This window comes from Notothenia rossii (assembly GCF_949606895.1).
Source record: "Notothenia rossii genome assembly, chromosome: 9".
Taxonomy (NCBI): Eukaryota; Metazoa; Chordata; class Actinopteri; order Perciformes; family Nototheniidae; genus Notothenia; species Notothenia rossii.
This window is the reverse complement of record NC_136907.1, coordinates 47,331,510-47,349,483: the sequence shown is the minus strand read 5'-3', so window position 1 is coordinate 47,349,483 and position 17,974 is coordinate 47,331,510. Positions and strand designations below refer to the sequence as shown.

Here is a 17,974-nt window from a genome sequence, read left to right as displayed (position 1 = left end):
TACAAGATAATTCCATATGTGTTCTTTTATAGTTTTGATGTCTTCAGTATGAATCTACAATGTAGAAAACATTTAAATAAATAAAAAACTTTGAATGAGAAGGTGTCCAAACTTGTAGATGTGTTTTGTCTTTTAATGTTTCTCTACAATACATGAACTCTCCAATTTCCATTTAAATATATGATGTTTAAGTTTTGTCCATTTCAGATGTTTTCATTATTGTCTTACGATTATATCGATAAATTGATGTTGATGATGATGACACGGAAGTTGCAATATCACGGTTTGGCCACTTAAAAATCTGCTTCAACACGTGGCGCTCTTCTTAATGGCTTGATTAGATTAGACTTGGAGATGGACAAACCAACCAACCACAGCTCTTCAAGAACTTATTAAGTTATTTGTCTCATTTGATTGGCAGACTATTCATGTCAAAGTCAATACTAGAGCCTAGAGTCTGTTTGTTCCGTAAGAAAGGCGACCCCTGCCTTGAGAGACAGCTCATTTTAGTCAGAAACACCTGTTAGGACCCCTGCCAGGGAAACAGCAGGGGTCTGCAGCTGGAGGGACTGTGAAACATTGTGGAAATATGAAACAACTACACTAATTAAATAAGAAATGTTGGGGGGGAGGGGAGGGATAGATTGTGACAACCAGAATTTACAACACCGGTATACACCAAGGTTAACCCCCAACATGTGAAGATTCCTTTTTGGTTTGCGCCTCGATTCATTTCAGTCAGTCTTTAACTTCTGTTAATGCTGTTTGTTTCATCCGCCACAAACTGTCATACACAGATCCGCCTCTCTCATCACTTCTGCTGAATCACTGACGCCAAAACTGTAAGAAACCAGGAAATACCAAAACCAAAACACAGTGTTTTAACTTTAAAAAGCTAATTGCAGCATGCAAAAGGCCACTTACAGTCAGTGCTGCAGCCATGCGGTTAACGTATGAATTACATTTAAAATATTTATTCAGTTAGACAATGCTTCCGGGCCATAAATAGTATACTATAAGACAGAAGCAGTGGGCCGTATTAAATATGATCGCAGACCGGGCTGGACTTGGACATGCGTGATGTAGACTGTAATGATAATAACATACAAAAACATAAAAAAGCCTTTTAAATGGTTTTGAAGCCTTCGTCCAAAATGTATGTTCTCTGTGACAACAATGGTTACTACATTCTCCATCTTTGCCACAGCACAGGGAGACATGACGGAGAGCTGATAAAGCTTTCAGCCGCAATAGAAGTCCAAAAAGAATCACAAAGACAAATAATAAATGTGACTTGTGTGTGATGAGTGAAGGGACGGAGAAAGACAGGCAGACGGACGTACAGTGTCTCAGATCAGATATATCCAGACATCTATCAACACACACCTGAGAAAAGCTGCAGGTCAACAGCAGCCTACACGCTCTGCAAACCATGTGATGCAGTCAGGACTCCAACTGCTGTATCCCTCTCTCGGAGATACGGGAAAGTAAAAATATACTAGCTTTCTTCACAGCTGCACCTCGGAGATAAGTCGCACACACAATCGTGACGGGAAGAAAAGAAGGCATTCATCTAAATTTGAAACGTGGAATTTTACAGGTGAAGAGAGGGAGGCTGAAAGCCCAGAGGCTCGACATGGCTTTCCGAGTCAATTTAAGGTGGCACTTAAAAAGAAAAATACATGAGTTGTCCTCATTTACCAGAGTGAGGGGTGGGAGGGTGTCATTACTTTGAACTGTGATTAACTGGAAACGTGTCTAAAACTGGAGGCATCATTTTCTTTCATACTTTCATTCTGTGTCTAAGTGTGGATTTAATCTGCAATCCTCTCAAATATATCATACTCAGAACACAATTGTCATGTTATAAACTTGATTTAAATTATTTATATTCTCTAATACGTTCCCTTCACAGAATTTACAAAATGTCACCAAAATTAAGTTCAGACTATGAGCGTTTAAGATTGAAATGTACTAACCAAATAGTGTAGATTGGACTTTTCTTTACGGATGTATCTATGAGTGCATTCAGTAATAGAATTGTTGAAATGAACACTAAGAAGTGGCAATAATAGACTTTGTAATAATTCCTGAATACATTTATAAAGGGAATGGATTGTGTTTCTAACTTAATTTGAAAAGGGTAGAATAACCTTCAATTGAGTGGTTCAGTAATGAATGTATTTTGTAAATCAACCCAAAAGTTAGCAACGCAAAGAGCCCCCTAAATAAAAAGCAATAGGATTTCCTCATTGGATGTTGATATACTGCAAAAAAATGTACGCTGCCAGAATGAATTTGCGTTTATCTGCGTCTGTATATTGACTTCCCATGTAATCTCGGCGCGCCCAAAAATCGCATCGCGTACGGTGTGAATGCACCATAACTCATTACTTTATGTTATGTTAGGGAAGTGAATTATTACCTTGAATTATTCCCTTTTGGGTAAATTGTTAGCAAACAGTTTCCAATTTACACTTCCAGCAGACATTAGCACTCAAGTTGGATTTTTGTTTTGATTAAATATAAATGTAATTAATTGTTGGCCAGCATGTGCCTCATTTGCCACCTTCTGCACTATGTTTATTTTCTACCAATTTACTTAGCTGTCAAAACAGAGTCTAAAACATATGGACTATTCAGTGTCTTTTATATTCCAGCAAATTGAAGATATTGATGTCTACAGCAATACCAGTGGTTAAGTGAGAACATTTTGTGTGACTAAGATAATTAAAGACAGTTTAGTCTGTGTTCATCAGACAAATAAATATATATCAAAGTGTCAAACTTGTTTTTGTCCCTGAATATTCGTACACATGCCATAGAGAGGGCAACCAGTCCGGACATCTATATGTTTTCTCTCCCTCTTTAGGATGGAGCATTTGCACTAATGAATCTACATTTGCTCCATCAGTAAGAAAGACACAGATTAGCCCCGATTTATTTGTATTATCAGATCAGATCTGATGGAAGAGATAGGCTTGGAAATTGAATCTCAAGCTGTTTTTTTTTCCTCCCTTCCAAGCCGACCCAGTGTAATAAATAGCTCTATAATAAATTAAACCCTGCCTATTGTTGGAAGCCACTCAATATGTATGTGGTGTGACAGGCTCTGATCATATATCTGCTGAGATGATGGCAGAATATATCACAGCTTTTGCAGGAGTAAAATGCCCAAGGCTGAAGAGGCGTCACCATTTAGTTCTCTCTTCTAAGACTTGGACTTTTTCCTTTTTGATTCTCAATTTCAGAAATGACATATTTTTAGGTGTATAGCCCCTCTTTTCTGCTGCAGCATGCTAATTGCACTTTGGAGCACTTTGAAATTGAAGACTGTCAGATAAATGTTTTCTATACCTTCACACATCAGTCTGAATGGTCCGTATGTCACTCAGTGCCGCTTAATGGCTGCTCTCTGCTACAGAATTGGCAGTGCCTGACTAATTATTATCTTATTTATGGTCTAATAGACATTATACCTATTACTACTAGTTCAGCAGTCAAGAAAAAACTGTAATAACATACTGTATATGTTTTTGGATGATTTAACAAACCAATCCAGCGTTTTTGAGCATTGAAATTGACAAAATACATTTAATTAAAGTCAACGGTTCAGTTTTTCATTCAGAATACTGCAGCTTCTAGTGTGGATTCTGTTTTAGCTGTAAACCATTTAATATCAACCAAGTGATATGTGACCTGGTGTGACGTAGGTCAGCCCACGTCACCATCAGAAATGTCTCTATTATCTTCTCGCAGGTGGTGAATGCTGGTTGATACAAGGCTTGGGAATAACTTCTTCGTTGGTAGCCCTGTAACCAGGGGTGAAAGTGGTTTGAATTTATTGCAGGTACTATAATGTTTCATATTGTCTGCCACTGCTCGGATGAACTGAGCAGAGTCAATGATGGGAGACCTGCCAACTCTTAAATCCTCTCCCTTGAATTCCATCACTTCCTCTGCCTGACTGGCATCAACTGCATGTTGTCCTGGGTAGCGATTGAAACTTTCTATGTGTTTCACATACGTCGTCATGATGTCATGGGCCTTTGGGAGTGTGGTCTTCCTGTTCTGAAGAATTTCTGACAAGTTCTTAAGTTCAATCAGAATATCTGCCATCAGTGCAAGACTTTTCAGGAAGTTGATGGAGCACAACTTAGAAAGCAGACCTTTGAATTTGGCCCTCTCTCTGCTGTCCCTTGTATCATCCTCCGATGCCTCACGGAAATGTTGTGCCAAGGCTGGATAAGACTGCTAAACTGCAGAGACTGCCCTCCATGAAGAAGCTACCCAGCGAACACTGAACACTTTTCCAATCCTCCTGAGGGCGATGTCCAGGTTGTGAGCAAATTCACTCAGCTGCCGCATCTTTTTTGGTGACTGGTTATATAATGAATATAGGCTGTCCATGAATGCTTGGAAGTCATTTGTTCCCCCTGTCACATCCAGTGCCTGGTCAACAACAAGCTCCAGTCTGTGATTAAGGCAGTGCCATGGTATGATGCCTGGGAAGTCATCCTGGAGCAACTTCCCAACACCTGACTTCACTCCCAGCATGACACTGGCCCCATTACTGCAAAATCCAATGACGATTTCTCTCAGCAACTCAACAGTGAAGCCATTTTTAAGCAAGCAACCCATAATCTGTTCCTTGATATGAGCAGCAGACATACTATCCAGCTCAACCAGGTCCAACGGAAAGGCAATGGGCTCCATGTCTCCATCAACACTAGCCTTCAGGAAGACAATTAGTGTTGATTTGTGCCCAACACTGGTTGACTCGTCAGCCAATACTGTGATTTTGCTCTTGGTCTCTATTATGTTTTTTAGAAGTTCCTTTTTCATCTGTGATGACACATGCTCAATTATGTCAACACAGACAGTTTTGCTATGCAAAACACGTCCCAAATCAGCAGAATTTGCATGCTGCAGGTCAATCGGAATCTCAAAGTCTGTGAAAGGCTTGTTGTTCTTGGCCACATAATAGGCTGTCATGAATACCTTGGCAGTAGACTCAAACACAGACTCCTGACTACTCGCGTTCATGTTCAGAAGAATATCTTTATTTGCTGTCTGAATAATCTTGACTGCTTCATTATGTGCTGCAGAGTTCTTGTGTTCACAGATTTTTTTGCGCAGTGATGAAAGCTGCACATCCCTTGATTGACCAGCTGGGATTATCTTTCCATCAGCCCACTGAATAGTAATATTAACACCACGGGATGCCATGACACCCAGATCCTTCACATCATGGCATGGGGTACAGCCTAGCCTTCCATTGTGAGCATACATCCATTCATCTTTCTGTTTGAACTGTTCATATTGTTCTTCTTTCAGTATAGAAGGGTATGCAGTAGGGCTAGCATCACCTATGGTGGCTTCTGAGGGACCTGCTGCCACTTCTTCTGGCTGAGTCTCCTCTTCCTCCCTCTGGGCCTCAACTGTTATAAATTAGAATAAAAACGTATAACTAAATTCAGCAGACAGTCAAAAATGTACAAGTCTCTGTCTTTCTTTGAATTTTCAGAATATTGGTTACATAAATTAAAATACTAATAAAATAAAATGTATGCCACAATGTGCAGATTAAAATAGAAGATATCAAAGCAAAATATTTAATGTTAAAATAGTATGCTGTGTACATGTTGTGTTCTGAGTAAGATAGCCATTGACTATATAGAGCAAGGGTGCCCAACCTTTTTTGAACCAAGACGGCGGCGATCGTTGACGGGGGGGGGGGGTTATTAACTATAGTTATTTGACCACAATATTTGAACACAATTACAGTTTATTTTATTTTCAACTATATTCTTCTTCTTCTTCATATTACTACTACTATTATTATTATTATTATTATTGTTATTGTATATGTAATATTTTTCACTCCCTTCTCTTTTTCAAGTGAGGGTGCATAACATTCAACTGGGACCCTTATGCACCCCCGTAGAACCGAGCCTGGAGGTGGCCAAACTACGGCCCGCGGGCCACATGCAGCCCGTTGATGTGTTTAATGCGGCCCGTCCAATATTGGTATAAATGAGCCAGGGTTCCCGCGCTGATCTTAAAAAGCCTTAAAAATACAACGATCCAATTTTTATTTATGTTATCCCCCACTGTCCACACGCGCCGCGAAAAGTCCCTTCCTCCCTGGTCGTCGCAGCTGCGCGTGGACGTCGCCCCGCGCGCGGGAGAATGAGAACAATGCCCCCCGGCCCGGCTGTCACATTGATACATCATTGTGGCCCCTGAGCCAAAAAGTTTGGCCACCCCTGTTGTAAGACATTAACGATAAAACAGAATATTGTTGTTCTACTTTTAGACATCTCGAGATCGACTGGGGATCGACTGGTTGGGCACCCCATATAGAGATATACAGTTTGCTAGTTAGCTAACTTATTATATTCATCATGGCCATGTTCATGTCCATTCTCTGGGCTAAATAAGCATCATCACCTGTGTCATCTGTGGGCGTTGTTTTTCAAATTTTAAGCACATTCTGAGTTTCTTCATCTCTCTCCTTTCTCTTAAACATCTGAAGAATCGTCGTTTGCATTTTTGCTTTAATTACCACGTAGCCTAATTTTCTAGCTGTCATTCAGTCACTCCGTTCTTTTCTCCTCCCACTGTTCTGATCAAGTGGGAAAAAGCTAATATGTGACCCGCTCTATCGAAATCAGTCGGAAGTCGCAACGGCTCATTTCAAAATAAACGTGGATTTGCGTAAAAAAATAGTTTTTCGGGGTTCGGGTGTTTTGTTTGATTTTAAATAAACAAAGTCTTGGCTTTCAGAATATGAAACTTTTTTCGGCAAATTCAGATGATAAATACAATTTAGAAGCTTGTAACGGCATAATTACAAGCGGAGAACGGAGTAACTTGAGGTCACAGCAGGCATAACAGCAGCCGGTGTTTCTCGTTAGTGTTTTCCCCGGGAAACAAACACAATACGCACAAACGCAAAAATACACACACACACACACACACACACACACACACACACACACACACACACACACACACACACACACACACACACACACACACACACACACACACACACACACACACACACACACACACACACACACACACACACACACACACACACACACACACACACACACACACACACACACACACACACACACACACACACACACACACACACACACACACACACACACACACACACACACACTTCCCCCAGACCAGTAATCCAAACCAAAATATCTGCCCTTCGTAGTATAAATTCCACGGGTGGAGCTGTCAATTCTTCCTGGTCCTCCGGACCGCCTGGAAATCTCTTACCGGTACTAAGGACCGGGTAGGACCGGGGCACACTTTCAACACTGCCTGTAACCGTAGTGTTGCAGTTTCGGTTTAGTCCTCCAAGGGCTACTATGAGTCACAGACGGCTGAACATATTACTCTGGCCGGTGTTTTCGCCGGATATAGTCGAAAAACTGCAGATGCCGCTAGGCTAACGGTGTGTCTTCCCAGCTGAGAGACTAAAGAAGTAGGGAGACCGGGGCATGTTGTCACACGGGTAAGTTGTCACAGTGCCAATATTTTCAGCACTAGAGGTCACTGCTTAAAAGTGAAATACTAGTTTTGTGCAGCTGCATTTTCCATGGGAGCCTGCCTGCATGCGCCAGGCTGAGGTCGAATAGTCAAATCTAGCTTAGAACCTTCCTAACGGAGTGAAATGACCCGGAAGTCCCTCAGTGGCAGCCATGATAAGTGCCGTTCGAATTCTCTAGATCAGTGGCTCTAAAACTTTTTACACCAAGTACCACCTGAGAAAATAGTTGGCTCTCCAAGTACCACCATATGACCAATGTTAAAATACAGTCCATGCACAGTTCATGTATTCATAATAACATTATTTATTGTGCTCTCTCTCTCTCTCACTCACTCACACACCACAAGTGAGAATATAAAGAACAAAATAAGAACTTATTCTCACACAACAAATGTCAACTGTACACACATGTCATTTCCTGGACCTATACCAAAGTGTGAATGTAGGCCTCCTGCAACAACCCACATTGTAACAGAAAATGTCCTATTGGGAATTCAGTTCCACAATAATAATGAAGCCTCCAGGAGCAGATGAGACTAAGGGCTAATAGCTCATCTTCAGTCTGCTGATGTTTGCTATTGCCATTTCTGTGGTGGCAAAGTAAAAAAGATAAGAAAAAAGATAACAATTAAGGACAAGTGTGTGCTTTTTCAGCTTTTGACCTCGGTCACAGCCTTCTCTCCATCCTTTGAGCAAATGCCTTATTCCTGAGTCATTTCTCTCCTCCATCACAGTGTTGTGACTGTGCATATTACTTTTGCGTTGCTGGCGGAGCCTGCGCTTATGCTCGGTTGATGACTGTCCTCCTTCTCATTCACTTGTTCACTTTCGCTGGTAATATTCTCCTCTGTACCTCTCTTCCGAATACCTCCCGTTTTGAGCCACGTTTTCAGCTTTCTTCATTCTTTAGCTTCACTAATCGTTCGCGGGTAGTAAGGTCGTAATTAGCAACGCCAGAAATAAATAAAAAAAATATTTCGTTTCTATATCTAAAAACAACAATAGCCTATTAGAACTAATTTAAACCACATTTTCAATTATCTCAAGCTTATCTTCATTCGTTGTAGTATTTTGATAGTATTATTTATTTTTTAATTAATGTTATTCAATCAAGCCTCAAACTGATGGCACTTGTCCCTATAGCCTGTTTTAAATGGAAGTTGTCTGAGGTTAGTGCCTACTGTTAACATATTGTCCAACCATCAGCTGCTGTTGCAGTAATAAGTAGTGTACCTTAATGTCCCAAATGTGCACAATGTAGAGACTGCTTTTGGTGTTTTTGTTTACTTAGTTGTGTTTCCTGTATTTTATATGTCTGTGTTATTTGTAAAGGTTAAAGGTGGGGTAGGTAAGTTTGAGAAACCGGCTCGAGATAAACTTGTTGTTATATTCCATGGAATGCTCTTAACATCCCGATAGCAATGAATATCTTAAGTGCTTTGACACAAAATCCATAAAAAAATGTCATCTGTGGAAACCGTAATACTGTAAAAAGCACGACCAATCATTTTAGCTTCCCGGCTAAAATAACTGGATGGCCTACCTGTCAGCCTTCCATCTGTGCACAAACTTATCTCGTGCCCTCATTGGTCATGTGCGCGTTTGTGTGTGTTGGAGGATGAGCTCTGTAAGGAAGTGGCAGATTTTTTCCGGTTGTGTATTTTCAAATTCTAGCGCACTCGAGCTGGTTTCTCCAAAATGACCTACCCCACCTTTAAATAAAATAAAAAAAATTAAAAAAAATTATTTTAAAAGATATATATTTTAAATATTTGTTATATGTCAGATTCCTCCACGTACCACTAGCGGGAGCTGGCGTACCACCAGTGGTACGTGTACAACAGGTTGAAAACCACTGCTTTCGATGATAGGAAAGGAGGTTTCAAACTTCCTTTATAACCTCCTTTAGTTTAGTAACCACTGGACCTCCCTTGACGAAAGGAGAGGAGAAAATGCTGCCCCACAATGCCTTGCAGCCGCAGCATTTGCCGTCACACAACAGTCGGCCGTTCACGGAAAAAAAAACGATTATGACCGAGAAATTATATCATGAAAGTTAAGGTGCTTATTAAGCATTTTAAAACGTATGTGGTAAGTTGCCAAAATACTTTGTTTTGAACGTTCATCAGTATTATAATCAAAAAGAGAAATTTGAACGTTAGTTTTTACTGAAATTATCAAATAAAGTCAACATTTCACAGTGTTTACTGAGCTGTGTGGGGTGGTGATATACACAGTGATAGATGTTAAAGACTAACGTTTATAATAAATATATTTGTATTGATTTTAAGATATTTTCATAGTTCATACAATCATACGTATTGGGATCATTTGTATTAATGTGGACCGGAGGGAGAGGGTGACGAGCATAAGTTTCACTTTCCTTTTTTATTTCAATTCCAACTTTGGTCATGAAGAATATGTTTCTCTGTTGTCCCCGTTCATAAAGCATAAAGCAAAAGCATCAGAGCACGGTGCAGAGTCTCGAGATGAGTTTACAGTAGTCCCTCGTTCTTATTGTACATCCATGTTGTAGTCCGCTGTATAGAAAACTGTAGTTTCCATAGTTTCCCCACAGCAGCAGACGCACATTTATGAAGTCCGCTGGTGCATCATAAACACGTTGGATAGTGAAAGTGCAGTGCGGATTCTCTAAAGTACAGCAGTCTCTTCTCCTAAGTCCTTTTGAATTCTCCTATCCACTATCCCTTAACCCCATAACGTTTCACTCAGAGGTCAAGGAATAGACGACAGGGTTAGACGTTAGGAGCTGATTTTTGGATTATCCGACCGCAACCCCACTCTCAGGACAGGAAGTTCATGCACGCTAAGAATGACAAAATAAAATCGCCACTATCAGTACAGCGCCACTTTTCAGGAAATACAAATACACAATAAAATCGTACTGACACTTATTATATACATATATATATATATATATATATATATATATATATATATATATATATAGAAATAGGGACATCTTGTATTGTTTACTCTCAGTACAGCACCACTTTCCTTACAGGAAATGCACGCTAATATAAAATAAAATCGCACTGACACTTATTATATTTATATATACAGTATATAAATAACGACATCTTGTATTTTAGTTTCACCCGCTAGACAACACTGGAGGGTTCGAGAAACAACGGTGTTTGCTGGGTGCACCGCGGCGGAGGTGGGGAGGTTCCAGCCGGGAACCTACACCCCGCTGCGGGACCCGTGGTGCGACCCCTCAGACGGTGCGTCTTGGTCACGCTTCATATCGGCCGGCCCGGGAAGGAAGAGACACGCAGAGTGGGGGAAGTCCCCCACCCCAACGCAGCACACCCTCCCGGCCATCAGAGTCGAACCCGCAGTTCGGAGGAACCGACCGCCAGAGCACCGGCTCTAGGCCGGTGGAGGCCCTCCGATGGTGGGTCGCGTTTGCTATTCGATCAGTGAGAGGAGAAAAATGCAACAAAAATGGTCAAAATCCGTTAATATATGGATGAGTGGGGGGTGGGGGGACGGCTGGACAGGCTGTGGGGGGACACCCGAGACCGGGCAGTGTCACCGGTAGAAGGAACCGGGTGAAATAGCCACAAAATTATAAAACCGGGGAAAATAGGGGGAAAAGTGAAAAAAAGGGTCCAAAAATAGGCAGGCACTCGTGAGGCGGGCAGAGTCCCCTGTCAACTCCCGTTACATTCCTCCATGGTGTCATTTGAGCGAAAAATGGCTAAGTCAACTTTTACGAGAAGCAGGCTGGGGGGGTCAAAAGGGCTTGACAAAGGCCGACCCAAAGTGCATGGTGAGCGGACTCATCACCTCCGTGATGAGTCTCCATTGTGATTTGAAAACTTCCATCAGACGAGTCCTTTCGGGGACGGGGAAAAAAACGTGTTCGTCAGAATCGTCACCTCCTGTCCTGAGAGTGGAGGCCTTCAGCAGACCCCTCTCACATTTTCTGAGGTTCATATCCTGTCTGGGAACAGCAGGGTACATGATAACTGAGGTGAGCGCTGATTAACCTGTTAAACCCGAGAGTAACCTAATCCGTGTCCGGCGGGTAGTTTTTTCACGGAACTGTGCCTCAGGGCTTCTTAATATTTAAAAACCTATTAATGTTTCATACCCGATTAACGGGAAGAAACTCAGCTAACTGACAATACGAACCATTTTTACCAAAACAAAACACAAGTCTCATAAGAAGCGTCTAAATTACCCCTGAGCGAAAAAAGATTATATAGGTATTAGTATCATCACTGAGCAATCAGAACTCGCGACAGCAGAAGCAAACATCACAACACGTAGCATTACGGAGCAAACACGGGAGATTGTCTCACCTTAGCTGTTATTCTGATCAAAAGTCGTGTTCAATGGCATTAAAACAGTAAAAACGCGGCTGAAGGTTAATCCATAGGTTAATCCAATGTGTCTGTCACTTTGGAAAAATGATTGATAATTTAATTTTTATGTAAAAATCGGAGATTTTATATTAGCTGCTAATGGTAGCCACCAGAGTGTATCGCAGCTTCCGGTTCCGGGGCATTCTGGCTGCGCAGCAGTCATTCACCAATGGTGTTTAGATGGATTTTAGGAACTTCCGCTCGATTCTATTGGCTCTAATGGTTACAAAGAGATGTCAATCATCAAAATCGAATGAGGGGGGCCAGAGATATGGAAGATGCACCCAAGTGACCCCAGAAGTGTTTTTTTTTTCTAGACTTCACTTGTTTTGCATCAATCTTGATACAGGGTACTTATTATATGTTATAGTTTGGATTCCTAAAGCTTTTAGTCTTCTATCCGATCATTCAAGTGTGGTTTTCACCAGTGCTTGAATTGGAATAAAAAAGGTGCCAGTAGGCCTACTCTAAATCAGCAACTGTTTCAAGTCAATTTATTTATACAGCCCAAAAACAAGTATTTGGCTCAAAATCATTGTATATCCTATAATGCTGGTGGGTTTGTCTCTTTACTGTATATTTTAGAAAGGCTCACTGTACTTAAACAAAATGACTCAGGGTGCCAAAAAAAGAACTGCTATTTTTATAACATTTTATAACATTTATAACATTTTTTTAAAATATTGAAGTTAGATGCATCAATCTGGTGCACTTTGAGAGCAAAATGAAGAGATATATGGATACCTCTCAACATCCATATGAAACAGAACTGTAAGCAGATTAACTTTTTCTTTATGGATATAAAATAAACTAAAGCCTGACTCCTACTGGCGGCTGGTTAAATGACCCCTCGTCCCTGAGTACACTCACCATCTTTCAGCAGGAAAGGAGAGAGGGAATCAATGGAGCTGCCAGGGAGGACACAGGGGAATCCAGACGTTGGTCTATGGGATGTAGACGTAGCACTTTGTATGGAGACCTGAGAGAGAGAGAGAGAGAGAGAGAGAGAGAGAGAGAGAGAGAGAGAGACAGAGAGAGAGAGAGAGAGAAACATTATATACTGTATGTGTTCATTATATCTACTATTTCAATATTATTATGTATTGTTTCATACTCACATTGTTAAAAAAAGGCTCCAGAAGGCCTTGGGGACAGCAGTATCAGGGGCTGGAGCTGGACAGGCTCTTTCATCAGCACTTCTCCTTCCCTTTGCCAGCCACAACCTCACATACTTTTCTGGATTGAACTGTCCTAGCGGTGGTCCATTGCATTTGATAAAAACCAGACTGGACAGTCGGCTGACAGAGAGAGCATTCCTTTTTGCAGTAAGGATATCATTCATGCTGCTGAATGCCCGCTCACACTCACTAGTGGAGACAGCGATGGTTCGGACTGCTTTTAGTAGAGGCTCCATGGCAGCAGGCGTACGGGATGCCCTGATTTCCTTGTATTCACGAAAGCCCTGAACAGTCTCTCTTCTGTCCACTTTCAGCACTTCGCACAAACGTAGCACCTCTGCGTCCCCATACTGTATGTCTAACTCCTCTTCAGGCCAACTACCAGGATGGAGAACTTTTATGTCATGTATTAGCTGATTGTCCCGGGCCTCCCGTTCATGTAATGGGCTTTCTCTTGTGCTGACATGAGAGGAGGTTGTGGAAGTCATTCTGTGTCTCAGATTCTCTACCATACTGCGGAAAAACTGACCTGCATGAATCTGTACAAGCCTGCCATTCTCATGCAGGGCAACACCCTTGAAAGATTTCTCAGCTAGAGCTCTATGAACTGTAGTCATATGTGGGCCAGGCATGGAGACCATGGATTCAAAAACTCGTATTTCTTGAGTTAGGAGCCTATCTGCTGTAGGCAGTGTCATCTCTCTTTTTTGGAGTTGCCGAGAGAGGTCGCTGAGCTCTGTGAGCGCATCATACATCAGTCCCAGATTGCTGACAAACGGTGCAGATGTGAGCACATCATCAAGGCCCTTGTACTTTGCTCTGTCTCTGGAATCCCTGCTCATGTCGTTTGCAGCATTTGAAAAGTGATCATGAAGCACTCTGTAGTTTTCCCAGACTGCTCTGACGCTCCTTTCACTTGAAGCTACCCAGCGGATGGACAAAACACGCCCGATCACCAGGAGACGCTGTCCGACTGCTTGTGCACACTACGCTAACTGCCTCTGATTTTTGGGGGAGGCATGAAACAAAGAGTAGAGTTTATCAAAAAAGATTTGAAAATGATTGACCCCTGAGACCTCCTTGACCACATCCCCAACTGCCAGCTCTAGTCGATGATTTGAGCAGTGCCACACAAACAGGATTGGGAATTTACTATACAACTGGGTAGCAACGCCTGTTCTCTTCCCTAGCATTACTGAAGCCCCATCACATGCAAAAGAAACTAAACACTGACCTAAAAAGTCCTCGCTAAAATGTCTTCCAAGACACTCCATTAAAGCCTTTGTGATGTCATCAGCAGTTGTTCCATCCAACTCGGTCAGCTCCCAAAAAAACGTTTCGGCCTCAGCATCAGCTAATGCTGAGCGTAGACACACAACAAGCACAGTTTTACCACTAATAGTGGTAGATTCATCGACCAAAACGCAGAGTTTTCTTTTGTTTTCTATAATGTCTTTGGCCATTTTTTTCTTCTGCTCATCTGCTATGTGGTCGATGATTTCACCGCAGGTTTTATTAGAGTGCAAAACCCTGCCCACGTTCAGCCCGTTCAGTTTCTGCAAGTTCAAATCAATTGGCATGTCCGTGAATGGCCGGTTATGCTTTCCAATTTTATATGCCGTTCGAAAAACTCTGATAGTGGTCTCGTATTCTGATCTATGCATAGACTGCACTTGCTTTTGAATTGCTTCACGTGAAGCAGACTGAAGTATGTCAGCAGCTTTTACATGGGCTTGTGATTCTTTGTGTTCTTTGATTTTTTTTCTCAGGCTAGCTTGTTGTTTGCACTTCTCACTACCAAAATGAGACACTGCACACTCACCCCATTCAATCGAGAGTTTCAGTCCTTGTCCAGTGTGTTTTCCCAAATATTTCACCTCTTTACATATCCGACATCCCAGCTTTTTGTCTTTAACAATGAGCCATTCATTGGTCTTGCAAAAATAGTCCACCTGGTCCCTTGTCCAGCAGTCAGGTGCATCGCTTTGCCTGGTGTTGTTGGTGGTAGTTACGCCAGCAGCAGCTAACGTTAGCGGGAGAGAAGGCTCTGTTGGAGCTAGTGCTACTGAACTAGAGCTAGTGCTACTGAACTTGGAGCAGGAGGGTCGACGAGAGAAGGCACAATTTCAGACACAGGCACAGCATTTTCTGTATTTGCAGTCGGGTCCTTGTCCGGCGACAACCGCTGTCTTTTCGCACTATTAAGCCACGTTAACATTTTTGAAATGCTAACGTCGTCGTTATGTGATGTATTTTCTGCTCTAGTCTATCGCGGCGGTGCGTCAGAGATGCGTCATGAGATGTCGCCGGCATATTTGTTGACATGCGTCATGACGTGCCGCCGGCTGCCGGCGGCTGAGTACCGGCATTTTACTGAGTACCGTAAGAAGTGCCGGTACTACAAGGGTAAAAATCAGAAGTGCCGGTACTGCGTACCGGTGAGTACCGGCCCAATTCAAGCACTGGTTTTCACTGTAAGTAATTTTGTTGTTGTTGGACGGACACTATAATTTAATTGTTTTTACTATGTTCAATCTGAATTTGCTTTAAAATAAAAACATCTATATTCATTCTGACACTTCTACATCCAACTCACAGATTTAACCTTGCTTTGAGAAAAAAGATTATTAACTAGTTAAGCACCGGGGGCATGGCGCAACATCTTGCAAGAAACAGCGTCTGAGGGCTTCTTAAGATTTAACAAACTATGAATGTGTCATATACCCACTTAACGGGAAGAAACTCAGCTAGCAGACAATATTAACAATTTTTTGCTAAACGAAACACAAGGGTAATAACAAAGGCTCAGAATTAGCCCTGAGCAAAAAAATGCTAACGCACTTAGCACAGAACTCACGTTAAAATACCCTTATTACTTATCGGATCTGCAGAAACAAGATATTGATTAGCAAGCTGAGATTCCACAGATTTCAGGAATATAAGTATCATTACTGAGCGACCAGAACTCGCGGCATGGGAAACAAAACCAGACATCAAACAACGTAGCTTTAGGTAGCAAACACGGGACATTGTCTTACCTTTTGCTGTTTCAGAACAAACGTTGTGTTCAATGGCATTAAAACAATAACACGACTATGAAAAATACGCAATGTTGGAGCACCACCCAATGGTGGTGGTGGAAGGTTCACCTCTGCTCCGTGCCGTCCGTTGATGAGTAGTCTGTTACAAGGAAAAAGGACTCGTACACCAAGTTAGGAGATAAGCAATAAGCTGAGTTTAATGGTAAAAGCAACAATACATAATACAGAGCACTCTGCAACAGTACAAAATACAGAGTGCTCCGGACTCAAGTTCTACCACCGTGTGATATACGTACCACGACAGCCAGTCAGAACAAGAGTGCAAAGCATGAATATTGGACAGTTTATATACTGTTTCTGGGGGAGGAGTTGTGTCGGTTGCTCCTCCCTTCATATTTCTAATTGGTTGCTTCACTCCTGGGCGGGCCCCTAGACAGTGAGTTGGTAGTTCTCCATTGGCCGGTTTCACTTCTGGGCGAGCCCTAGGCAGCGAATCAGAGTGAGTCAGCCATTGCTGCCCGGGAACAGAGTGTTCCACTCCTGTACAGAGCGTGATAAGCGCTGATAAGTCCAAGGCCGTTTTCATGGGCCGTTTTCATGGAGTCAGCATTATTGGGTGAACATAACAATCTTTATCTCTGCACCTGGCGCTACTCCCTCTTTTTCCCAAGCATACATTTTACACAGACTCCCTCCTTTCCCAAGACTATTGGCTCCTAAGATATGTCAGGCCGAGGTTATAGTTGTTGAAGCAGTTTATAATAAAACAGGTTATACAGGTTACTTTAATATAGTTTATCCAGAAACAGGTTATACAGGTTACTTTAATATAGTTTATCCAGAAACAATTTATAAAGGTTACTTTAATCCCCCCTTTTGATCTCACCTCAAGAGATCAACTTACACAAGGCATTCGAAACATAACTACTGTCATTCTTTTCTACTGTGTCCGTCCCCCAACATTGTATAGATCTATCAGAAACTGAGACCTAGAGTACTTGAAACCTTCATGTGGACAGAACACAACTTTCCATGGCAGTGAAGGAACTATCAGAGGGGTAACCTGAGTGCTAGAAAGCATTATCCTTGTGTGGTGAATCATCAGGGTCCTCCTCCCCCTCAGAGGAATACACCAACCAGGGCATCTGATAGGGAGGAGGAGACGCGGCTTTCCCTTCAATTGAGGAACTGATCAGAGGGAAGTAGATTCCTCTGCTTCTTCGACAAGTCCTGTGTCGTTGTCCCCCAGCCCGCTGACCGCGACTTCTGGGCCATCTGCTGGATGGATGTCCTCAGGATCCTGCTCCTCCGTTCCACTGATGGCGGCTTCCGGGTCGAGTCCTTGATGAGAGCCAGGTCCGTCCTGATGTCGTCCAAGGTCCTAGCCGGAGGTTTCCCCGCCGCACACTGGCTCCAGTGGTACCAGTTGTCCCCCTTTCCTCCTAGGTGAACAGCATAAGATGTCCTCTGGGTCACCCGGTGGGGGCCGGAGAGCCTGGGGTTGAGCCACTTAGGCCTGATGACCTTCAGCCAGACGAACTCCGCTGTGTTGGCCTCGTGCTTCTCGGGCATAGCCGTGGGAACATGTTTCAAATGGGGGGTGCTGTGGGGGGAAGATTTTTTTTCAACATTATAAAGTAAAATGCTTCAATCTGGTGCACTTTGAGCTGAATTGCCAGAGACTAGATCTAAGGGGTACAACTCTAAACACCCATATTGAAAAGATCGGTTTACATTGTAATAATCAAATAAGTATGTGGACATAACCAATAACCTAAC

General features: G+C 42.3%; 1 protein-coding gene across 2 annotated transcripts in view; it reads right to left on the bottom strand.

Annotated features, from left to right (window-relative positions):
• Window positions 1-5,041: 5,041 nt before the first annotated feature.
• Window positions 5,042-17,974, bottom strand: part of LOC307018569 (uncharacterized protein) — a 48,109-nt gene continuing 35,176 nt past the window's right edge. For both annotated transcript variants that reach the window (XM_079648873.1, XM_079648874.1), the window contains 3 exons: window positions 13,095-17,798; window positions 12,847-12,955; window positions 5,042-5,441 (listed from right to left, as the gene is read on the bottom strand). Coding sequence is in view for 1 of the 2 variants with exons in the window: in XM_079648874.1 (XP_079505000.1) it covers window positions 17,372-17,767 (396 nt within the window). In the remaining variant the exon portion in view is untranslated. The remainder of the gene's footprint in view (window positions 5,442-12,846; window positions 12,956-13,094; window positions 17,799-17,974) is intronic.